General features: G+C 40.3%; 2 protein-coding genes across 5 annotated transcripts; one reads left to right on the plus strand and one right to left on the minus strand.

Annotated features, from left to right (window-relative positions):
* The first annotated feature begins 552 nt into the window (after positions 1 to 552).
* On the plus strand, positions 553 to 10,013 carry LOC111265145 (uncharacterized). 2 transcript variants are annotated; one of them, XM_086970362.1, is made up of 5 exons: positions 553 to 712; positions 1,491 to 1,684; positions 1,840 to 2,015; positions 2,205 to 2,483; positions 9,915 to 10,013. In XM_086970362.1, exons 2-5 carry the CDS (start codon positions 1,495 to 1,497, stop codon positions 9,927 to 9,929), a joined length of 660 nt encoding a protein of 219 aa, XP_086826488.1. In that variant the 5' UTR covers positions 553 to 712; positions 1,491 to 1,494; the 3' UTR covers positions 9,930 to 10,013. The 2 variants fall into 2 exon arrangements, with proteins under 2 accessions (XP_086826488.1, XP_022697299.1); XM_022841564.2 differs by lacking the exon at positions 9,915 to 10,013 and adding an exon at positions 2,893 to 3,849 and having other exon boundaries at positions 556 to 712.
* Positions 4,658 to 14,958, minus strand: LOC111265143 (metallophosphoesterase 1). Of its 3 annotated transcripts, none has more exons than XM_022841560.2 (10): positions 14,078 to 14,958; positions 10,614 to 10,977; positions 10,280 to 10,384; positions 9,952 to 10,090; positions 9,407 to 9,548; positions 8,615 to 8,813; positions 8,212 to 8,392; positions 7,478 to 7,638; positions 6,965 to 7,181; positions 4,658 to 6,845 (listed from the first exon to the last, which is right to left on the minus strand). In XM_022841560.2, the coding sequence occupies exons 2-9, from the start codon at positions 10,953 to 10,955 to the stop codon at positions 7,008 to 7,010; spliced, it is 1,443 nt and encodes a 480-aa protein (XP_022697295.1). In that variant the 5' UTR covers positions 10,956 to 10,977; positions 14,078 to 14,958; the 3' UTR covers positions 4,658 to 6,845; positions 6,965 to 7,007. The 3 variants fall into 3 exon arrangements, with proteins under 3 accessions (XP_022697295.1, XP_022697294.1, XP_022697293.1); XM_022841559.2 differs by lacking the exon at positions 14,078 to 14,958 and adding an exon at positions 13,488 to 13,615; XM_022841558.2 differs by lacking the exon at positions 14,078 to 14,958 and adding an exon at positions 11,758 to 12,081.
* Between the last annotated feature and the right edge of the window lie 617 nt (positions 14,959 to 15,575).

A 15,575-nucleotide genomic window follows, 5' to 3' on the forward strand; every position in this document is an offset into this window, starting at 1 on the left:
CAATCGAGCATTAGCACCGCTGAGTTCTGAATATTGTGTACGTTCAGCGACGCCCAAATGAGTGAATCCTCTCCGCCGGTTTCGAAAACGTCGCATCTTTGTTGTTGGATGGAAGCAAATGGCCGATCCACGAAAGATGACAATTTCGCAATGCGCTGCAAACATATCGCCTTTCGCGAACCCTTTACGGTGATCAAGTCTTCTGGTGAAGCGGCACTAGAGATCTGGTTCTTCTTTGTCTACTATAATTTCTGCTGGTAGTTATGCCCTTTGCAAATTTCAAGCAAGCCAGGGCAATTACCACGACGCGGAGACACACACACACACACACACATGCACGCACGCACGCACGCACGCACGCGCAGCCACCCACAAAAATTTTGGACACAGTTTGGCAGTCGTCCGTACATAGCGCGTAATTTTGCCTGCCTCCCTCCCTCGGCAGCTATTACATCGCCGTTGCGGATCGTTTTCTCTCAACGATTCGGCGATCTCTCTTCTACGAGCCAGTGAAACCTCTTCCAACAGACATCCACTCGTGGAAGGACAGTTGACAGTAGTCAGACGATCGCAGTGGTCCTGCTCGAATCGCGTCTATAGACTGAAGTGACAAAGAGGAAAACTAGATCCCATTGATTTCTGGCTTCTTGTCGAGCATTTAGTGGAGCAAGCAGTTTCGGGAGCGCGGCATTTTATCGTCTAGCCTTAGAAGGTAGCTCAAGAAAAGTTTGTGCCTAATCTACTGCTACAAAGTAACAATGTAAAACTTGGCATTGTTGTAGAATAGCAGTGCTAGTGATGCTAATGAACTTGGTCTTGTGTGTCGCGCCAAAAAATATTTCCAGCAGTGTCGAGTAATACTGAAATTCGTTTGCCAGCCGGGAATATTTGGGGAAAAGCTCTTTGTTAGAAATAACTGGGAATAAACTGCTAAAACCTGGGTTAACGCGTTCATCCTTAAAAGTGGAGTTCTGTAATAAAAGCAAAAATGTTGCTAACTCTCAATACGCCACATTTACAACTTGAACAGGATACATATTTAGAGAACAGGAACGTATGGTGAGACGTGGGTAAAGCGCGTACATAAAAGCAGATGCTCGTTATAGACGCGTGGGAGAATGGTGTATTTTATTTAAGCTTTAATAAGAAAATAACGATAGTATCGTAGATACGGCTCAACAGTGAACGGAAACAGATTGTAAGCCTGTTTATACACGAACTGTCGATAGTGTGCCTTGAAAAAGCGTGTTAGGCGTCACCAGCGAGCACGTCCGGTTCCCATTTTTAGGTACATGCTTGTATAGTCCGTAAAGAAGTTCGCCTAAGTTACCCGTCGCTTCGTTCGAAATCTACTAAAGAGAAAACGAGATAAGCTGAAAACTACTATTAGAATAAGATCTAACACTGGGAGACTAGTTAGTTTCAGGCCAATGTAAGAAACGTCATTAGCATCTAATTTGTGTCCTGCTATATATGTTTTCGGTTATTAGAATAATGCTAGTCTCACGGACGCACCAGCCGCTTCGGTTGCAACGGTTCACACTAATACTGATCGCTACGTTCCTCCTCACGTCGCTGTCTTTTGTAACTGGCGGCAATGCCAAATCAACTTTTTCTCCGCAAGAGGCCAAAGGCTCAACAGATGTGCCGTTTAACACCTGCGGAATATGTGGTCGAGCGGAAGGTGAGTGAATGAAGCCAGTAAGTTTGTTCAGAATGTTCGTACAGTCAATCAATCTAGTTATACGTTTTAACTTTGAATCGGCTTCTTACAACGATATTAGAAGTTAGGTCTATCTGCGAATGAGAACTGCGTTAAAGAAATTAAGGTATGCATAGGTGCAAACGGAAAGGAAATGGAAGAGGAACGCTACCCGAAGCCTGTATGCGGAACAGATTCAAATGTTTATTCGTCGTTGTGTGCCCTTCAACGAGCCTCCTGTGAACAAAATTCCCCTATTGAACGTCAAGAGTGGGACCTCTGTGCGGACAAACAGTCTCTTTGCCCGGACAAGGCATGTATAGTGTAATTTTAGTACAACTGATATTATCAACAACAGAATACCAATCGATAGATTTTCCACACTGTATTGTCCATGCCTATGAGAAAGTATATGCAAAGGCCCTGTGACCGTATTAAGATCCTAGATAGATGTAGCAGCGGCCCAAGAAATATCCTTTAATTAATTCGATTTGACGTTTAGTGCCTTGATATATATGATCCGGTTTGCGGGGAAGACAAGGTGCTTTACCTCAACTACTGCGCGATGCAACGCAAAAATTGTGGTAAACGCATGAAGATTATCGAGCTTGCATATTGTCTGTCGGAGGCGCGCAAGGCACGAAAACTTGCTGGATGTCCGGAAACCTGCGCTCCAATCTACGAACCAGTGTGTGACTCGCAGGGGGACATTCATTACAACGAATGTTTCTTCCGTAAGACGGTTTGTGAAGCCAGCGGTGACGACCTGAACAACTCGCATGTAAGTAACCTGCGAAAACGACATTTCGAAATTATCGATGTCGTATTGTTTCCTTGCGTTTCTCTGAACATATGTATATATGGGGGATAGGAGGAAGCATCTAATTACCTATTCTTGGGCCTACTACGCATAGTGTTGCTACGGCAGACCTCGGTCGTCTTGAAAGTCTTCTGAGTTCAATAGGAACCATAAACGTTCGTTTTACTCAGTCGGTAGAATTAGTCATTAAAACTTGCCCGCCCAATGGCTGGTAGGAGCAAGTTTTCGGATTTGCTCGCTCTGTAATAATTAAATCAGCAATTAACTATGAACTGGATTTTGACATCTTCAATTGGCTTTAATAGCAAATGACAGAACAATGCTTTGCTTAATATGCCGGTACCATGTATATCTGTTCACACAACTGTAGGTGAAAATGCTTCCGCTAAAGACGTGCGTCGATTTCGCGTCGTCACGATGTCCAGAGAAATGCTTGCCTATCATGGACCCCGTGTGTGGATCTGATGGCAGGCGTTACCTGAACCATTGCAAATTCGCCCAAGAGAACTGTGACAAGGGTACAAAGAAAATGCCCTGGGTGTATTGTCTAGGTGAAGTCAATCTAAAATGAACCCAGTGATTAAGTGAAAAGATGAATTAATAAATGACACAAAATGCATCATCGACGGAAAATAGATGAGGTAGTTGAACGTTGACGACGGGGACATTAAAAATCGCCGGATCTAGGTCCTGGGTCACCCAAAAGATTTCCTGAATTTTCAGCTGAACATATATGGAAGAGATCGATTTCAAGTGCCTTTGATGGCGATCTGTCTGTTTTTTGTGGAACGAAAAGTCCTATATTAGGTCCAATCACATTGTAGTGATCGATAGGTGTGTGGGCGAACAGTTGGATTTAGTAACGTAATTATAAGTTGTAAGTTGTAATAAGGAGCATTCAGTTACATTAAAATATCGAAAATGTTTTGTTGTTTAGCTATTTAATTGGTTTACTGTCGACAACTCGTTTACTAGGTACTTTCTGCACCCCAATACGCAGTTCCGGCAACTGACAACTTGAACCGCCATGATCCGTCGCTGATTTTCAGATATTCCCATTAGCCTTAGCATAGGAAACACACATGAGTTGAAACTAATGCTATTAAAAAAAAAAGTAATAGATTTTAAAAAACAAGAGCGCAGTTACTTCAATATTATCGCTTTATTGCTTGGCCATCTTTGTTCGATCATACGGAGTCTCTTCATCGCGCTATCGCTTCGTACCTACCCCAGAACGCCTTCGCCGTAGCCAATCCACGCATAGACAATGCATTGTCCTGTTATATTATTAGCAGTATAACCTTATAAAAGTGTTACCTTAAATGTGTTTTTTGTTTTGTTCCTCACAATATCGTAGTCGATTTATCGCTCCGTTTAGCATTGAGCTTTGGTCCTATTGATTCTCCTCCAGGAAAGGCGTAAAATGTGATCAGATACTATCTCATATGGATTATCCTAATAAGTAACGTAGTTCAATCTGTCAACATAGATCTGCCTGCATCTTGCTCTAATAGAAACTTTCATGGAAATGTTTAACAAACAGACGAGCATACTAGTTGTTGTTGTTGTTGTTGTTGAATGCTTACTCTGTCTGCTGGATTATTGATCCTTAGAGGATATCGTTTGTGAGCTTTGAGCCCAATTTTCTTGTTACTATTTCTAGCGAGACCAAACCTTTATCTCAATATGTGCAGTAAGGTAAACATCTAAATTCGTTATTTTCCAACATCACCGCATAATAGGGTGTAATATAAAAAGGTGTGTTAATACCTTTTTAAATAAGTTTTATTATCTAATAAAATATAAACATTTACATATTCAGTACATGGTAAATACGGTAGTAAAATATGATCAAGTATTTACACGATGTGCGCAATAAGCAGCGATTCGTTTTTAGTCTTTTTATCTATATAACTTTGTTCTATATATATATATATATATATATATATATATATATATATTGAGGAAGCACGTACTAATGGTAAAATAAGAGCTGAAGGAGATAGCACATGTTTCGAGGACGTCAGTCTTGAAGATAATATTTTTTTCAAAAAACAGCGCGCAGCACAAGCGTATATGCTCGGTATACGCAAAAACAGTTGTATAATGTAGTGTTACAATTAAAACGCACCAAAAAGAATCGACGATAGCTTTATGTATATTTGGCTTTAACAAAGATCTGCATATGTTAAGATGTGTTTGGTTTAAACAATATTCTGATTTCAAACACCTTATTCTGCTTACATAGAACAAAACATCTCTGACAGTATGAAAAAAGTGTCATATTAGATAAAGGGCTGGTCATTTTAAGTGATTCTTTTCCATATTCGCCCAAATAATTTCCGTCAACGGATTATCGCAAATAAGGGTTTGTCAAAAACAAACCTCGTCTTTCTCTCATATTCAGGGTGATGGACAATGTTAATGTAGTGTAAAATAGTGCAATTTCACACTGTTTCCGGTATTTTACTGTGTTTTTTTATTAACACTATGTAAAGCAAATTGACAAAATAGCATGAACAGGTATCAAGGTCTACATCTTTGTAAAAGGCCCATGAACGAACTCTCACTTATGTTAGAACAACGTCTTGTTTTAACCAGTTAGAATATTTTACTTTTTAAGAGAACACATGAAGAAACTTACTTGGACAACTTGGAAGTAAATAACTTGACGGTCTAAATCATTGCGCTACGCTGTTAATTATTGTACAAAGACTTCCTACGCCTATCGCCACATTGAGACGCGGTTCTGATGCGCGCATGATGTACTTACAAAGCACGATATGTAGAGGTAAAATTCAAACGATATTTAACCTCGAGCGTGAACCACCCCAAGTTCATTTACCAACTGATACCGAAAATTCGAAGGGGAATCCATCTGAATTTGGTACGGAAGCAAACATTGATAACAACTGACAAATCCTGATGCCGATGTGATTAGCGGAGATTGCTAAGGGATGTTAATATCCCTTGAGATTTGCCTAAATATTTTACATGAACTGAACATGAAATTCTGCCCATAAGCACAAACGAATAAACAAAACGCATAAGCACACAAGAAAAAATTGCGTTCTTGGGCAAAGCGAACTTCTCCTAGCTTATTGCTAATCTATATACCATCAGTGATGGACTTTTGCGTATCGATATTGCCAGTGCATAGTAGACTGGTCTCGTGCGTTTAGGCATTTTCGCTACACAGTATAATAAAAGCAGGTTAGATAGTATAATATTTCGAAGCGAGAGTGTCCATATACTCGCCTACATATGTAGTAATTTAATAAGGCCTATGAAGCTACTACGGAAGCAGTACATTGTTATATAACGCGAATGTTGTTCCTGTATTGTATAGAAAAATATCTCGCACACGTACCCACATGCTTCCCAGGGCACGAACTGGTCATTGGCTTTGATACTTCTTAAAAAACACAACATATGTGTGCTATGTCCCTGTTTCGTTTTATCCATCCTCGGTAGTGACTAGACAAATGAAAAGCTTTGTTACTTTGTGAGTTTGCTACATATCTTAGGAAGACACGAAATTGTTAGCCTATTTCCGGCTTTACCTGTCTCGGCCTGAATAGGTCGCAATTGGTAGTAACTCGACTGATGTACAGAGGCACATGTCTGTGCACAGTTCGCGTTAAGTTCGTATGAATACGCCGAAGCCAAAACCCAGCCCCTTTGAAGTGCTTCTTTTTTTCTTCATTTACCAGTGCATGTTGTTTTTTCAGACACTTGAATTCGTCACGCAACTTACGGAATATTCAAAGTTTCAACATCCTGAATTTTAGCAAAGTTTTTTGACGAGCCTTTTTAGCCAGATTCACCCTAAATGAAACCCATCCTTAGACTCCGCTCAGAATTACTCATTCAGTATATAGACTCCTATTTTTTTATTGGTTGCAATGCTAACAATATGACTTATATAGCAGCGGTATCGCTACTTTGTTGTATGACGATAACAAAACCTTTTGAACAGGGCACTGGAGTGCAGCATGCTATGCTACATAGACCTTGTCATATTGCTTCCACGACAGTTCTAATTTCAATATGCCATGTATTCACAAAAAGATCAGCACGTTTTTTCATCACGGTTCGTAGTACACTTGGCGACGCCCAGCGCAACCAAGCTTCCCTTCGCTCAGCGATATAAACAATCGTTAGTACCAGAAGAAAAGAAAGCTATTACTCTTGCTACGAGCTCATAGGCAAAATGTTTCAGTCTAACGCTTTGAACGTTAACCATTGTAAAACTATACGTTGATATTTCGGTCGAGACCCGGCTCCTATATTTTAAGTCCTCAATCAAACGTCCGAAAAATTCTGAAATGGGAAACAACACCCAACGCAGTGTTATTTGTTCACTGGCATTACAGAAGAATAATGCTTGGTAAAAATATAAATGTGGCGCTATTTGTGATGTAACGATGATGCATACTTACTTCGAAAAGTATACTGAACAATTGGTTCATCTAGCAACTCCTGTCAGGATCTCTGCATTGGCAGTTTAATGAATCCTTGATAACGGTTCCGCCGACAACGACGCACCGCTAGCCAGATGCACAGCGCTAACAGACATACACAGTAGGACGCCATTACTGTTGATTCTTGTGGCATTCGACACTGGGACACCGCGAAGTTGCTAGGCGTGAAGACGGACTACAATACAAAAACTGATTAAGCTTCTTCAACAAAACATTACTGCTTCTCAAAAACATCGTACAGAAAACTTCCCGCATCTGTTTTAAATAGCATCAGAGAGTATGTGGTAACGTATACTTCAGTAACTCATACAAGACTCTAAAACAAATGGTTTGCCTATTCTGAAGCCAGCATATATATATATAATGATTGTCAAATAAGAAGGGTTCGTAGGGGAACGCTCCCCGCGTTGAAGCTTTGCAAATAACCTACAGTACATTTCCAAATGCTAAATGAAAACATGATATACGTACAAGCACGAACGCTGGATTATTCTTATTTCGCCAATTGAACGACGGCAAGGTCCACTCTGGTACCGGACCTTGAGGACCATTATGTTCTATGGAGCAGCTATGGTGAGAATGGCCATCAAATACAGCGCGCGGATTGAGCTTCAAAAGACGCGCAGTCATGTCTTTAGCGCGTGAAGAAATAGACAAGGAAGACTTTGTATTAGATAGAGATCTGTCAAAAATGCAGTGTTCTTCTCATGCAATTCTAGCACAAAAAAAAAGTTAGAAAAAAGATCTATAGCAAAAACATAGATATCGCTATCTAAACAAAACGCTGTCTGCCATGACAGATCCAACCGGGCGAAACCGGATGTAAAATTCGAAGAATACGAATAAAGGGTATAGCAGACTCATTTGATGCTGTTTAGTTGACCCACCTCCATAACCTGTGTCAGCATTATGACATGCCTAAACAAATCATAAAGAGGTTTAGAGAAGGCATAGTCCGGATAACGCTAACTAGTACGCTAGTAGTACTAGTAGTCATCGAAATATCTTCGGTCCAATTTTTTTTTTGTGAAACAGGTACTGCTTGATCAGTCTATTGTGTATGTTTTAAGGCACGCGTATTAGTGCAAGCAGTGAATTCGGATATATGACCATCAGGCGGCACAATTTTTTTGAGCCTGCGAAGCTACGACCTGCTCCCATTTGAGGAATATCCCAGTTTCATGTAGCAAGACGTACAACTATACCTTTAGAAAGAACTTCCCATCGTTCCCGATTACCATCGGAGTTTGGTCCACCGTCGCGATCCTGACACCCTCGATCATTGGCTCGGTAGAGCGGAAAATGCTGCAGGAGGATTGGTCTAGTGTAATGAGGTAATTGAGCCATAAGCGCTTCGCAGCTACGATCCACAGGGCGACGTTCGTGCTGAATAAATAATAAATATATGAACCGGTTTAAATAATAGATTTAGAGCCAGCCTACTTCTACAAGAATAATAGTTATTTTAAATTAATCATTTAACTAGTCCTACCTTACAGGACGCTGTCCCCTCCAGGGCGCCAATCTGCGGCAGTCAAGGGCTGCCATTACAAACAAAGGACATTAACCCACAGAAAAAGATAATGTCGGGTTTATTCTCATACACACCACCGTTCGACTGCAGTTGAATATTTGTTCAATTCTGTTGAGCTCCTTTTCAGCTTCAGTGCATATCGCACAGTGGTCTCCCTCGAGTGCTATCGAATTCAGGGACACGAATGCACTTCCTTTGACCGTGATGAGTTCCACGCCTGAATCTGACTCTGAAAACAGCCTCTGAAAGCGGTCTACGAGCACCTTGGTCATCCTGTGTGGGAAAATAAACGTAACAACCGGGTCACAACAGTAAAGCCTCTGGCCGTCATCATACTGTCCGTACAATTTACGGCGTCCATCCTTTCGACAAATAAATGAATGTTATACCTTAGAGAAGTGCCACGGTGATCGATGGGTCAAATGTAAGACGTCAACTGATATTTTATATTTACGAACAACTGAAAGATAAGTAATCACACGTAGAACCAGATCTTTCTGTTTTCTAGATAAAATCGAGGACCACCATATCCCATCCGACGTATCTGGTGCGTCTACGCCATTACGTCTAAATCCACTACGTCTTAAATCTTAAAATTCGCGACAAGTTCCACTGCAGAGCATACGAACTACGTGGGTATACTACAAAGCATACAGATAAATAGGAAGCTCATGTAATGTGAATGTATTTTCATTTATATAATGCGTTAAATCTACAAAGCAGAAAATGCTTAGTCCTACAAACTGCGTAGACTATGCCGGGCCTGAGCTGGTGCGACAGGTGTATGTACCTCTAATGTCTTAATCCAAAAACTATCGTTAAATATGCCACCTTAACTCTGAAGTCAATTCGTCCCGAATACAAACTTGTAATGGAAGCCAACGTCGTGGTTTCCAGCTGCCACGATAAACTTCGTCTTCTCCGCCTGAGGAAATATCCGCTTAAAACGTTGAACGTCCCGGTTAAACTGCACATTGTCCATCCATTGACCCTCATCGAACAAATCGCCTTTGAAAGAAAGCCATGCCAGGAAATAGTATAATTCGGCTCATGCTAGTAGGTACAACTCATTAGGTAGAGCATAACTAAAACATACATAGTATCTACGACACTAAAATTAAAAATGCTGAATAGCTCTGGTAATGCTTGAATAAAATCTTTGCTATTTACTATCAAGCAATTTATTATAGCTCTTCCAATCATTATATTCGACTATTGCTTCACAATATCAACCAATACAAACAGTGTTACCTTTTATGTTGTGTGAGCACCAGGTAATGGTGTTAGAACCAGCTTTTCATTGATTTAAGCTGACAAATTTACATGAAATCGTCTGTGTCTTGATCAAATATCCTCGATATTTTGTTCTAATAGGCAAGGATTCCCTAAGCTGCTTAGATCAAATACTCACCAAGGAAAACGACCACTTCAGGCTGATGTAGAGTCATAGCAGTAGCGAAGGTTCGTTTCATCTGCCATTCTCGTCGAAGTTTATCAAACCAGTGGCCACGAAAAGGACCCAGCAAATGGGTGTCAGCAACCATCATTACCTAACGTTTTTGAAAAAAATCAGTGCAAAATAGATGAAAAAAGGCAACAATTAATTAATTAATCTTTAAGATGCTTTTGTCATCACTATGCATTAGGACAGGAGCAGGGCTAGCAGTTACTGAGGTTTTCTATTCGTGCGAGTAAACAAAAAATCTCTGTATAAACAGTGGGTCCTGGTATTGTTGTACCTTGAGAGGAGCCGCGTTGGGATCGGACCGGATGTTGTGCTCCTGAGTAGCAGAATCTAACAGAGGCCATGTGCACTGAAGAAGCACAAGGTAGTATATTACAACCTACAAATGAAAATGGAATCATTGTTACCGACACAAGAAGCAAACCATCTCGATTTCATTATGATAGTTACGAAAATGATTGCACCTAATATAGGAAAAAGTAAGAGCCTGCATACCAGAGCGATAAGTCTAACTTTAAGCCACTTTAAGCCAGAATTAACCGCTGCCCCGAGTTGTTATGTATATGCATACAATATTCATCGCTAAGCTCCTTTTTACATAAGTTTACCTCACAATAGATGATAATGCACGCAAGTGAGAGAAGAATCTTCGGTACGTAACGTCGCCAGAATGACCCTTGAATGTCCATTAAGAGCGCAGGCGGTAGAGACATATGGTGAAGTGTTCTCTGGAATCTCCTGAGCGAAAGTCTCGATGTCGACTGTGGTCCGGCCCGGTCGCTCTCAATCGCGAAACGGAAATCCCTATCAGCGTCAGACGCACCCTGAAGACCGCGCAGGCTAAGCGTTCGGGCTCTGATGGTAGGTGTCGCCTGGGAGTCTTCGTTCTTAACGTTATCTACGTCGGACGTCTGTAACACCATCACAGCGGCCCCACTGTCCCCCCGCATTGAACGGGAAAGCCGACCAATGCTGAAATGAAAATTTGGAAAAACTGGAATGAAAACATTACTCTTTTATCTAAAGAGATATATGCTAAGTAAATGTGACCAGTATGATATTTAAAATGTCTTCTAGGATAAGTATTCAAGGCATCACATTGTAGTTGTAAGGAACCCGTTTATCAGTTAATAACATTTACAATAAAGTTTTAAGCAACTGCTAAATCTTATTTGACTAGATCAAATGTATAACGTATCCAAGGAAGTAACTTGCCTGTCTCGTAGTTATAATATGCCCACAAGATGAAAAGTTAATCAAATCTGAAAAACTTTTGGCCTACTGGTTATACATTGATATCGTTAATCTCATTTCCTTTTGAAAGCCTGAAGACACTATACTCGATTTATAACCTACCAAATAATGTCGCTTCTCGTCATTTTTTCCGAAGCTCAGATTATGATACAGTAAGACGCCGTATAAACCGTGTTATATTTTTGCTACTTCATGCTGTTTGTAATATAAGGGCAAAAATATACACATCTTTTAATCGTTGTGAATCGTAGGCATTCTAAACTGTGTGTCGTATCCTAGTTAAACTGAGTAAAAGATAGCAATTTAAAAAATGATAACTGCAACTAAAATAGCGTATTCGAAATTTTTAAATTAAGATTAACGATTTAAGGAGTCTAAACATCTGAAGATGCAAAATAATATACATAATAATAAAATAAAATATATATTTAAAAAAAAAGGCCGTAAACAAGATGATATCTCTTGCATGGCCCGACATCACCTTATGACCGAACATACCCGACAATGCCACCGAATTTGATTTCTTTCGAGGGCGACGCCATACTCTCGTATTTTTTCCGCAACTCGCTCATGGAACAGACCACACACGTTTCTAACTAGCCCGGTCAATTCGCAAGGGACCCATTTTTACTGAGTTTCGGTATTTTCAGTATATTGCGTGTAACTTTGAAGTACTTAAAATGCCAGTTTGGTCCGACAAACCTTTTATACTCCAAGTTCTATTACTGTAAAGAGCCGCCTCAATTGCAGCAATGCATTCTTATATTTCGGATCCTGATATTTGGTCATATTTTTGTTGGTCCTCAACACTTCCATCTCGGCTCTCGAAACGTTTGCGCCCTTCACTCAGTGTGTCTCCACTTAGGGCTTAATGTCTTCACCAATCTTCGACAAAGTTTCCCGGCGAACAACAAAAGCTTAAATAATGAGCCTCCATTTTCGAGATTATAAGGTGATTTTTTCTTTGAAACCTCTTCTTTCAAACTCAAGCGGTTTTCACATGTTAGCAGCAAAATTCCGTCTGCTAAGGTCGCTTAGTTCGAAAGTTATTTCATTTCAAAACCCGTTAATTTCGCTTGTAGCAGCCTAGTACCTATATCATAATTCAACTGAAACCGGCACAAAGCAGTTGAAAATCTGCCTCGTGTAACTTATACTATATATATATATATATATATATATATGTACCAACCAGAACTGTGGCATGAAACAACGGTAGCGAATCTTTCTATAACTTAGTAACTTAACGGATAGCGTATTTAACGTAGGTTCGACCCGAGTATAGGTAGAGTTCGTCTCGTGCTGAAAGCCAGCCGTTTGCTGAAATGCCTAGTGGCGATAGCGGACATAAAACCCGAACCAGAGAGGATAGTTGTTAGTTAGCGAGATTGTACGCCCCTTGTGGATACAACCATAGCTATCCTAACCATTACTCAAAAGTTTAAATATAAAAAATGTGCGAACAAAAACACGATTCTGTTTCCTTACGTGCGCTTAACTTTCTTACTTGTGTGAAAATTGCCACTTGGGAGTCTGCTGTGTTTTATAAAACCATTTATATCTACATAATGAATAGCAACGCAAACCTTTAAAGAGAAATAATTGCATGTCCACCAAACTGGGTAAACTTTGCACTAGCCACGTAAAAGTTTCAGTCAATCTTCAAAGTTACGAACAACGTTCTACCAGTCCAAGGAATCATGAGTACTACTTGTATGTTTATCTGAATTCTCTCAACCTAGCGCCAAAAACACAAAAAAAAGATCAATTTGCGGCGAAGGCACGCGTTATAATAATATGGAAATTATATATATGTGTTATGAAATGGAAACTGCATTGCACAAAAGGGAAAGGACTGACTAAGTGAAAACGGCGGCGCTGTGAGTCGAACCAATTGTTGGGTTGAAATACTTAGGCCAACCGGGTCGGCTTTTTTGCGCATTCTAGTCAAATTAGTATTAAAAAAAAACCACTAATCCAGGACAAAGGACGAGCAGAATATAAGTTCAATTTATATTCCAGCCTAATAGCGCTCACCATCCTGGAAAAACCTAAAAGTGGTGCCCGGTGCCCCTATAGCGTCCCAAATAATGTACATAGTATCTAATATTTACACATCCCTGTTGGCTTCATAAACGAGATTATGTAACAACAGGTCATGATGGTTTAGGAACAACAACAACTATCTCAGGAGAGACTCAGAACAATACTTTGCAAGCAAGAAATACCATTCAATAAGTCGTCGGTTGCAAGCTCGCCTTTTTTTTCGAGCCATCCAACAGCGGCACTTTCTTTTATGGCGCAAGACTGATAAGAATGACGTGGACGAAGATCGGAGTCCGTCGAATATGATCCTTTGAGCCACTCATAAATTTACGATATTCGGCGACCCACTTCGAGTACTTAAATAAATTATATAAATCCAATATAAATTTGAATGAGTTTTCCCATTTAAGCGAATTATTTATTCACACAGGTTGTGTAGTACGGTCAGCAGGTGCCAGCAGGACTTAGGACCCTCTGCTGCATAGTCAGCTAGCCAGCCCCCTATCAATAGGATCATAAATGCAGTGTTTTTCGTACAGGGGTCGAAAAATAATTTTCACTACCCTTCAGCATAATTTTTCCTACCTATGTAAAAATTCGTTCCTCGTTTAGAATTGTATTTACAAGCTACTGGCTGGCAAGTCAATACACACATATACCTCACGTTCAATAACAACTCGACATACTAGATATTAGAACGCTCAGACATACAACGGTATCGAACAGAGCGAAACTTTTTTCTGTCCCTAAATGTTTCCGTAAGTTAACCTACCAAGTAATATCGCGTCGGTCTTCGTTGTCGCTCGTTTGCGTTCCTATCGAAGGCGCATTCACAAACACATACACGCACAAACAATAATGTACACAATAATCCTCGAGATGTTTAAATGATTTTTCTCGTCATAGCGCTGTTCCAGAGCAATACTATTAAGCTTTTATTTCGGTTCTCCATCGTTACTCTCACTGCCAGTTATCTCTAAGATCTTTTCCTGTTTGACCGACCAATTGTGTCGTTCTAATCAGTTGGAAGCGACTAATGTTGCGATATTCCCTTCGATGCCGCTCTGCCACCTGATCGACGACAATCCGCTGTCGCGGTCTTATTTCTAATCAAACTATTCGATTTCAGTGAGCGGATCAGCGACACGCTCGTGTTCAAATTAAGCTCAGCTTACTACAGCTACCAAGCTCCACATATTTATATCAACATCAGCCAAACAAACCGCTCGTAGCGGCAACTAGCTAGCAGACATTATCGCCTTAAGCTGTGACCACTATCCTATTGCAATTAGAATGTTTATAAAGATAAGTTCATAAAGCCACTGCAGGGTTCTGTTCTGGTAACAGGCACCTATAACTATTTATTTAGGGTTGGCTCCTACACTTTACTTTCCCTACATTGCGCTGTTAGTGCTCTGCAGTTTGTGACCCCACACAGAATTAATATGATCAGAACAGAGGGCTGCCCTTGACCGCTACAACCAGCGGTAGTAATGCGCTGTTCTTCTGTTGGCACGTACGGTTAGCCGAGCTCTTAGTGTGCCTCGGTCGTTAACGATGAACGCCGCTGGCGACAAATAGTAACCGCTGGCTTGCTTAGAATAACACCCACACTTTTCGTCATTCAACAGCCAACTGTTTGGCTATAGGAAGAACAACAACAACGTCTAGAATGGCAACATTTCTATCATAGGGTGCTCACTATATCGCTGGCATGAATGCTGCGGAGTAATCCATATCGGACTCGCTTACTTCGAAAGATACAAGCGAACAGAAGCGGCAAAAACGAATTTTGTCTAAATGCTGCCTTATCCGCAAATGTTAAAAGTGGTGGATGGTGGAGAGTTCGTAGCATCATCGTCTGATATGATGGTGGGAGAAAGATCCAATGGCCGATTTCAAGGCCTAACCGAATGATCCCGTTCCGTAATATATATGATGCTACTTGTAGCAATCTGTAGAAATACTGTTGATAAGTGAAGTTTTATTGAGCAGCATTAAGTAAGTATGTCTATCCATATCACAGCTTTGACAAAGACAATTTGCATAAATAAAGAAGGTTAGTTTTTACACAATAAATTTCGCTGACTTGCTGCCTGGCGCTTTGATGAATATCCAGTGAAAAGATATTTCTGTATACATTGAGCAGTGATTACACCGATTTCGTTTTGTTTATTTTGTCTTCTTAATTAGCTATTCATAACAATAAAATAAGCATGAGAATGTTAAAGGGTTAATTTCGGTGTTGCGTCAAAAGAAAAAGGCGACCT

Source organism: Varroa jacobsoni, unplaced genomic scaffold (genome assembly GCF_002532875.2).
Source record: "Varroa jacobsoni isolate VJ856 unplaced genomic scaffold, vjacob_1.0 scaffold_936, whole genome shotgun sequence".
Taxonomy (NCBI): Eukaryota; Metazoa; Arthropoda; class Arachnida; order Mesostigmata; family Varroidae; genus Varroa; species Varroa jacobsoni.